The sequence below is a fragment of the Lissotriton vulgaris genome, chromosome 11, assembly GCF_964263255.1.
Source record: "Lissotriton vulgaris chromosome 11, aLisVul1.2, whole genome shotgun sequence".
Lineage (NCBI taxonomy): Eukaryota > Metazoa > Chordata > Amphibia > Caudata > Salamandridae > Lissotriton > Lissotriton vulgaris.
Genome location: NC_141699.1, coordinates 556,259,484 through 556,268,218, shown reverse-complemented (window position 1 = coordinate 556,268,218; position 8,735 = coordinate 556,259,484). Strand labels below are relative to the sequence as shown.

At 48.7% G+C, this 8,735-nt stretch overlaps 1 protein-coding gene across 1 annotated transcript in view; it reads left to right on the top strand.

The window, feature by feature from the left end:
* Positions 1-7,011: 7,011 nt before the first annotated feature.
* PPP3CC (protein phosphatase 3 catalytic subunit gamma) overlaps positions 7,012-8,735 on the top strand; it is a 744,021-nt gene continuing 742,297 nt past the window's right edge. The window contains exon 1 of the mRNA XM_086943633.1: positions 7,012-7,983. Within this exon, the coding sequence (XP_086799759.1) occupies positions 7,929-7,983 (55 nt within the window). The 5' untranslated portion in view covers positions 7,012-7,928. The remainder of the gene's footprint in view (positions 7,984-8,735) is intronic.

Sequence of the window (8,735 nt, the reverse complement as noted above, 5' to 3'; positions counted from 1 at the left end):
ATCCACTAGGTGACACTCATTTCCACTCTGGATTCCATACTCAGAGGGCGTAATCCCTGGTGGCAGGGTTGGCCCCGTTAATGGTCCCTTGCCCACTCCGTCACTAGAGTCAACCTAGCCTTCGATCCCACTGGAATGATGTATTATAGGGGAGTTGGACCAGAGTCCTTGGCCCTGCATTTCTAGTCACCTCCTGACCACAATCTTATTGGATTATTCGGTCGATTTCCGGAATATGCGCCCTCCTCTTTTTATACTTCTTTGCGCTATCGCTACCCTAGTGGCCCCTTTCTCTACCCCCTACCCCTCATCTGCCTATCATGGCTTCCATTCGAATTAGGTCTGGAGTTAACTGCTTCAAAGTCATTTATACCCCTAATCTGTCCAAAGCAGCAGCAAAACGGTTCAAGCACAACACCATTGAACATTTCCCTGATTCCCTCTTTGTTGACCAATTTCATAATGGGCGTCTAGGGAAGCTCAAAAATGACTTCATTTTTTTCACTCACGACATCCCTTCCTGGTCCACCAGCTATTTTAATTCCTTCAACGTCTCCTCCTCCTCATCTATCCCACATGGGGAGCAGCTAAAAATGTCCCCCTCCACTTGCTTTAATGGTTCTCTCACCATTACACTTTACAATAATGGCACTGTCATGATTCAAGCTACGACCCCTGTCTCTCTTTGACCACCGCTTCCACTCCCTTCGTCCCACCCATACGACTATGATCCCCCTCGATTCTTCTTCTAGATCCTCTTCTTTCTCCCACCCTGACCCCCCTATACTCCATCAGGCAGCTCTCCCGGTAGACACAGGCCTACCCTTTGTCCCCCCTTCTCTTGCTCCCTCCTCTGCCATTCTTTCCCCTTCCCAATATGATCTTCCCCCTATCTCATCTGCCTTACCTCCGGACTTCACTCCCCCTCCCCACCCTGCATCTTCCCGATATTCCAATGCTATCTACTCCCCCCTAATCCTACCTAACTCCCCTCCTACTTAATCCACCTTTCTTACAACCTGGTCTATCGATCAACTTTCCTTACCTTCCCCTTCCCTCCCCCTTTCTCCTCATCCCTTTCCGCTCTTCCCCCTCCCTCAAACCCAAAATTCTAATCTTACACCTCCCATCTCTTTTCAACCTCCACTTTCTCATCCTTTGCTTCACAACCATGTCTCCCCTCTCGGAAATTCCTTCCTCTTCCTTCCCTCTGACCTTACAGTCCCATACTACTCCCTCAATTACCATTGAGCCCAATCCCCCCCACTCTGCCTGTTCCACTACATTACCCTTTCATAGCATACAGTACCTGTCATGCACCTTCTTCTCTCTTCTCCTCATACCTATGGCCTTCCTTTGACCCCCCCTCCCTCCCTGTAGAGGCCCTTCTCCTCTCTTCTCCCCGTACCTTCGCTCTTCATTTGACCCCCTACTCCTCTTCTCCCCGTACATTTGGCCTTCATGTGACCCCCCCACCTCCTGCCCTCCCTCTCTACTCCTCAACTGTCTCCTCCTATTTATGATCTCTGCACTTCCCCTCTGTTCAACACCAGTAAAAATATCTCTCTTGTCACCACAGTATCACCATCCACTCCTTTCGACCACAACCTTTCCCCACCTTCTACCCTTGCACCCCAATAACCCCCATTCCCTCACCCCTCCCCGTCCTCCCTCGCCTACTGCACTTCCTCCCTTATACATCGAGCCACCCAACACTCCGTGCTCAGACCTCCTCTACCTGGAAAATAAACTTGATTCTCTCATCTCTTCCATTTCCCAGCGTGTAGCGTCCATCTCACTTTTAAGCGCCAAGATATCCCCCTTCCCTAACAACCTCCCAAGGAGTTAATTGCTACCGCACCCCAATAAAGCCAACCACAGTCTGTCCTCTGTAGACCGCCAACTTACTGGCAAGCTACAAGACTACTGTCACTCCCCCTCCACCTTCCTCTCCTAATAATTCTACTCAGTTCACTATTCAGACGATCTCTTCTGTCAGAACTAACCAGCCTTCTTCTTCGTGGGCACCCTCATTCAAGAGTCTTATCCTATCTCCCTTAACAGCCAAAACACCCCCATCCCCAAAACAGTTGCGTCAGAGCTGCACTGTTTGCTCCACAACTGCAGATCTGCAATCAAACACCAACTGGAAATTTCTGACACTATCACCCACCACAATCTTGACATATTCTTCCTCACTGAGACCTGGTTTAACGACTCCTCTCATACTTTGTTTGATCTTCTGGTACCCACTGACTACTCTATTCTTAGAAATGACAGAACAGACAAAATTGGGGGCGCAGTGTCGCTATCATCTTCAGAAACTCCCTTCAAATTAAAGCCTTTCCTATCACTTTCTTCCGTACATTCAAATGCCCATCCCTAGAACTTCAAGAACATCATGGCTCACCCTGCAGATTCCATGCCATCTACCACCCGCCCGGTAACTGCTCTTCCTTTTTGGAGGAACTCAACGACTTCATCAGTGACCAATATTCTCAAAGTGACAGACAGATCTTCGGTGACTTTAATCTCCACTGGGGCTCTTTGGAAGACTCGGCTGCCAACAAGCTTGCCACATTTCTCTCAGCCAATGATCTCTTCCAACATTGCTTAGAAATTACACACTTCAAGGGCTCAATTCTGGACCTTGTTATATCCAAACCAGACCTGCTTACTATTGCTCCTCCCATCCATGTAGACTGGTCAGACCACTTCCTCATTCCCTTCCGTTTTCACCCTTCACACGTTATAACTAAAAGGGCTTCTACCTGGTTCCACAACACTAAAAACATTTATCTTGACACTCTGATCCGATCTGCTATGCGTTTACTTCCTAGACTAGACCCTAACGTGGATGTCAATGATCTCAACTCCCATTGCCTCTCAGTCTTTGCGGTCTAAATCGATAATGTCGCTCCACTCCAAAGCAAAAGGAAAAAACCCACCCCCTCAGCACCTTGGTTCAATGAAGCTCTGTATGATGAAAGGAAGAACCTTAGAATCTTGGAGAAACATTGGAGACAATCTCAATCCACCTCCAATCTCTCTCTTTTACGTTCAGCAAGATCCAAATACCACAATCACATCTTCCATGAAAAAGCATCACATTTCGGATCCCCCCTTGACTCGATCAAAAAGAGACCCCAAAAACGTTTTGACCTCATCAAAAACCCAAACTGCTCACTCCTAACCATCAAGCCTGGGGATTCTACAAAGAAAGCAGCAGAATTCGCTATAATCTTTGATGAAAAGGTCAAATCAGAGGTGAATCAGGCCACCCACCCCCATTGAGGAGCAAAAATCCTTAGTCACTTGGCAGACCTTTCCCGTCATCTCGGAAGATGGCCTCCTCAAATGCATCCTCGAAACCAAACCCTTTAACCATTCTTCTAACCTCATCCCTAGTGACATCACCATTGATTTCTACACCCATACTCTCTCTGACTAGACCAGGCTAGTTAATCTCTTCCTCAGTCAAGGCTCCCTCCCTGTTGCCCTCAAAACAGGACAGGTTACCACTCTTCTAAAAAAAAAAACCTCAGCTGAGGCGAACGACCTCAACAAATTCCGCCCCATCAGAAACCTCCCTTTTCTTTCGAAAATCACAGAAAAATGTGTTGCGAATCAACTTTCCCAACTTAGTATGGACAATAATCTCATTGACGTTTTCCAGTCTGGCTTCATTCAAAATTGCAGAACTGAAACAGCCCTGCTGCAAGTGATTGATGATGCGCTGCATATACTCGACTGGGGAATAGTGTCTTCTGATTCTTCTAGACCGTTTTGCCGCCTTTGACACTGTTTATCATAACACCTTCCTTAACACTCAACAGAGAATGGGCTTGGAAGGCACAGTGCTTAAATGGTTTGCCTCATTCCTCTCGGACAGATCCCAAATGATCAAGATAGCGAATAGTCTTTCGTCTCCATTGGCGGTAGGTCAAGGTGTCCCTCAAGGCTCTATCCTTGCACCCACTTTGTTTAATCTCTACCTGGAACCATTAGGGAATCTCCTAAGTAAATCTGGGATCCATTACCATCTCTATGCAGATGACACTCAAATCTACCTCAAGATGTCTTCCGCACACGATCTCTCACTACTCAACTCTACTCTCAACTCTATTCACAACTGGATGTTAGCTCACCAACTCATTCTAAATCCCTCCAAAACTGAATTCCTCCTCCTATCTACCTCTCGCTCCCCTCCTCCTGTTCAATCTTGGATGGATCAGCTGAATTTACTCAACAATAAACCCATCATTGCTGACAGCGCTAAATCCCTAGGTTTCATACTTGACAAAAGACTCAACCTAATCTCCCACATCAACTCTATTGCTAAGAACGCACGTGAGGGATTTGTTGGTTCTTCCCAGAGAAAGACCTAAAAACCTTGGTACAATCACTGGTTCTCTCTAGACAGGATTATTGCAATTCTCTTCTGACGGGCCTACCCAAATCCCACCTCTCCTCTCTCTAATCCATCCTCCCAGGGCACAAGTCTTAAAGAAGTGGGTGACGCGGTCACCGGAAGTGACGTCACGGCAGGAAGTGACGTCACGGCAGATGGCTTGCACCATCGGGCTCATTGCCTCCCCTCGCTCACCCCTTAGATGCGATTGCATCTGCATAGCCAACGCGTGTGCTACGTCCTGTGAGCTCCGATCTCGTCCCAGAGAGGGCAAAGAGTGAAGTCCAGCCGGCAAAGAGTGAAGTCCACATGAAGACCTCTCTGCGGCCTTCGACACTGTCTGCCACCGTACACTAGTGCAGCGACTCAGCAACGTCGGAATCCAGGAGAAGGCACTGGAGTGGATCATCTCCTTCCTCGCCGGAAGGACACAGAGAGTTTGCCTCCCCCGTTCAGATCTGAAGCTACCGAAGTCGTCTGCGGCGTTCCTCAAGGCTCCTCGCTCAGTCCAACCCTCTTCAACGTCTACATGAGCCCCCTCGCAGACATCGCACACCAGCACAACCTCAACATCATCTCCTACGCCAACGACACCCAGCTGATCCTCTCCCTCACCAACGACCCTGCCACCGCCAGAGCCAACCTTCACGAAGGGATGAAAGAGGTAGCCGAATGAATGAAGAACAGTCGCCTGAAACTGAACTCGGACAAGACGGAAGTCCTCATCCTGGGATCCTCACCCTCCGCCTGGGACGACTCCTGGTGGCCCCCCGCCCTAGGCAGCGCACCCAAACCAACAGACCACGCACGCAACCTAGGCTTCATCCTGGACTCCTCCCTCTCCATGACCAGACAAGTCAACGCCGTCTCCTTGTCGTGCTTCAACATCCTGCGCATGCTACGTAAGATCTTCCGGTGGAACCCCACAGAGACCAGGAAGACGGTCACCCAGGCCCTCGTCACCAGCCGTCTGGACTTCGGCAACTCCCTCTACGCAGGAACCACCGCCAAACTCCAGAAGAGACTTCAGCGGATCCAGAACGCCTCAGCACGACTCATCCTGGACATCCCCCGTCGCAGCCACATCTCCGAACACCTGAGAGACCTGCACTGGCTCCCGGTCAACAAGAGAATCACCTTCCGTCTCCTCACCCACGCTCACAAAGCCCTACACAACCAAGGACCTGGATACCTCAACTGCCACCTCAACTTCTACGCTCCCAAACGCCAGCTTCGATCGACCGGCCACGCCCTCGCCGTTGTCCCCCGCATCCGAAGAGCCACCACAGGGGGACGGTCTTTCTCCTACCTCGCCGCCAAGACATGGAACTCCCTCCCAACCCACCTCCGCCTGACCCAAGACCACCTCGCCTTCAGGAAGCAGCTCAAGACCTGGCTGTTCGAGCAGTAGCGGATCCCCCTCCCCGAGTGCCTTGAGACCCTCTGGGTGAGTAGTGCGCTATATAAATGCTTTGATTGATTGATTTGGCAGGGGGAACAGCGTCCACCCGGTAAAATAAGTGGGGGGACGCCATCCACCCGCGTGGTTCCCCGACTTGAGCCCTGCATCCTCCATTCAGCAACTCACTTTATTTCAGGGTCTAAACGAAGCAACCACGTCACTCCTATCCTGTCTTATCTTCGATGGCTTCCCATCGAGGCAAGATCTATGTACATATCTGCCTGCCTCACCCACAAAGTCTTGCACACTTCCTTCCGTCGTTACCTGGCAAGTAACCTGAAACTGTCTAGAGGCTCAAGACCTTCTTGTAACGCGGAAATGTTTCTGCTTGAGCCCCCCCTCCTTCACAAAAGGGAAAGCTCGATGGCACAATCCTGCTCAGGTAATGTGGTGAAAATCTGGAACTCGCTTCCTCCATTGCTCCGTGCCACCTCCTATACTCGGATCTGCAAAGCTGACCTCAAATCTCTTTTTATACAAAGACACTTTCAGAACTAATACTTTCATTCAAAAGCCCCTCTAGGAAGTTCGCCCATCATTGTAAATTTGTAATTCTTTTTTGTACATTTCTCCCCCTTTCTTGCTGTGTTGGATATTGTGTTTTGGTACCCTACCTTTTCTCCTGTTTATTCTTGTAACGTTCTAGTGTGCAACACTGTCTCATGTAACGTAACTGGTTCTATTGTACAACGCTCTGACACCTTAGGGTAATGTCCGCGCTATATAAAAATGCATTAAATAAATAAAATAGAGGTCATCGCTCTTCCCATCAAGAACAGGGCTGTCAAGCGCCTGCAGTCCTGGTCGAAATAAGCGATCAACTACGGCTGGACCCTTGCAAATTGACCTAAACAAGAACCTGCAGACAAGCACAAACAAAACCGGTACCAAACTTCGATGCAGCCGCTATTTTTGAAGGACGGCCCAGACTGGGGGACGTGTCCTTTACCACAGCCAATAAGCACGTTGTAACTCTAGGCTGCGTCCTGTGATTGGCAGGGGCACGGCTGAAGCTTCAATGCTTGCTCACCTTATACATTTTCAGTCCCGCCTACTCTCAGACGTCTCGAGAAATGTGTTCTGCCGTGGTATTGGTTGTTATGCGACCCGGAAGTGCCTGATTTTACGTACACATGACATCCGGTAAAAGATCAACAACGGACTACAGAGATTGGATTGAATGTACGGAGGGCCCTTGTAAGTAGCGGACAGGTGGATAGCCTACCAGAGACCAGCTACATTACTCCTTGAGACAGTAATCCTGAAACCAGCAACACCTCGTCTACTAAGACCATATGAGATAACTAACAACAGCTGAGCAGCGGCCAATTATTGCAGTGAAACCACTGACAGCCCACCTACAGATTAGAGCCCACACGGGGAGACCACAAGCACAGAGACTAGTGACAGGTCCCTAGAGAGACCAGCGACCGCTCCCCCAAGGTCCTAGCTCAAGCCCTCCAGAGATACCATTGACAGCGCGTTTTAGAAAGAATAAAACCAACAGCCCCTTCAGAGAAAACATTTATAACCCGATTATAGAGACTCGTGACAGTCCCAGGAGAAGACATCATTACACTCTGCGGAAGATACATGTTTCTATCGATCTCCCGCCGAATGTCCTGCTTTATCTCTCCCTCTGAAAGACCAAGTACAGCTCCCTCAGAATATTGACATTCCCCCGGAGGGATAACAGCGACAGTCCTTGCAGAGACCAATGAAATTCCCCTTAAGGAGTCAATTGACTGCTCCCCCAGAGAGACCGGAGAAAGCTACAACACGAGGATCAGTGACCGACACCTTCAGAGAAACTAAAGGCAGCCCCTTTAGAGGGACCAACTATTTTCAACCCGGATCGTGACCATTTCCCAAAGAGAGTTGCACAAATATTGGCTTACCAAGACCTTCTGAAGGAACGGTGTCCGTCAGCAGACTTGAGGTTGTACTAAAGATCATCCTCTAATCTCAGCAACGCAATCTTCTGTCTGAATCACCTGGATAAAAGAGCACAACAGCCCCTTCCTGCTCCCTCCCGGGTACAGCAGGCGGGAGAGCATGTCTGGGATCCGGCTCCAGAACAAGCTCTCCACCACCGAGCGGATCGTGAAAGGTAAGCCCAAGAATCAGATTGTATCTGTATTTACAGATGTATTTGCGTTAATGACCCTGAAGGAGGATGCCTGTTAAACACTAAGCGCATTGGTGGTTGCCTATCAGAGCACTAAGGACGTAGAGGCTTGCCTTGACACTAAAGGCATGGCGAACAAGTTCGAAGGTACTCGGCTAAGCTTTGATTACCCACGTGGAGGGAGGATTGTTTGATTTCTTCACTACAGAGTAGGCAGTGGCTTGATTTTTCAGGAGTCAATTATATGGATTTTACATGATAGGGCCTCATATTTGAGGAGGGCAAGCACTTTGATTTGAAGAGAGCAATGATTTATTGAAGAGGATATTGTACTGAAACTATATTCTTTTCAAATATTGTTCACCAGAAAGCCAAGGGTAGCCTTTCAAGACAACACTTTATTAGTTGTATGAGCACAGAGAATTCAAGATCAGGTCCTTCTTACATTGAGCTTCACCTTGCTGAACCGACAAAGAAAAAATATTGGGGTTATTTAAGCTTTTGATATAACTTCATACAGCATTTTGGGCTATATGAAGCCAGTGATTTGTTTTGTTTGTTCATTGGGGAGGAAACGTATACATCAATAAAGCCTACATCGTGAAACAAAGAGGAGTACTGTGTAGTTGTTACTTAAAGTAGAATTGAAAGAGCGTGTTTCCCAGGCTCTGGGCTACAGCTACCTATACAAGACTGTCACAAAGCACACTCCCAGGCCAGCCTTCTGCCTGCAG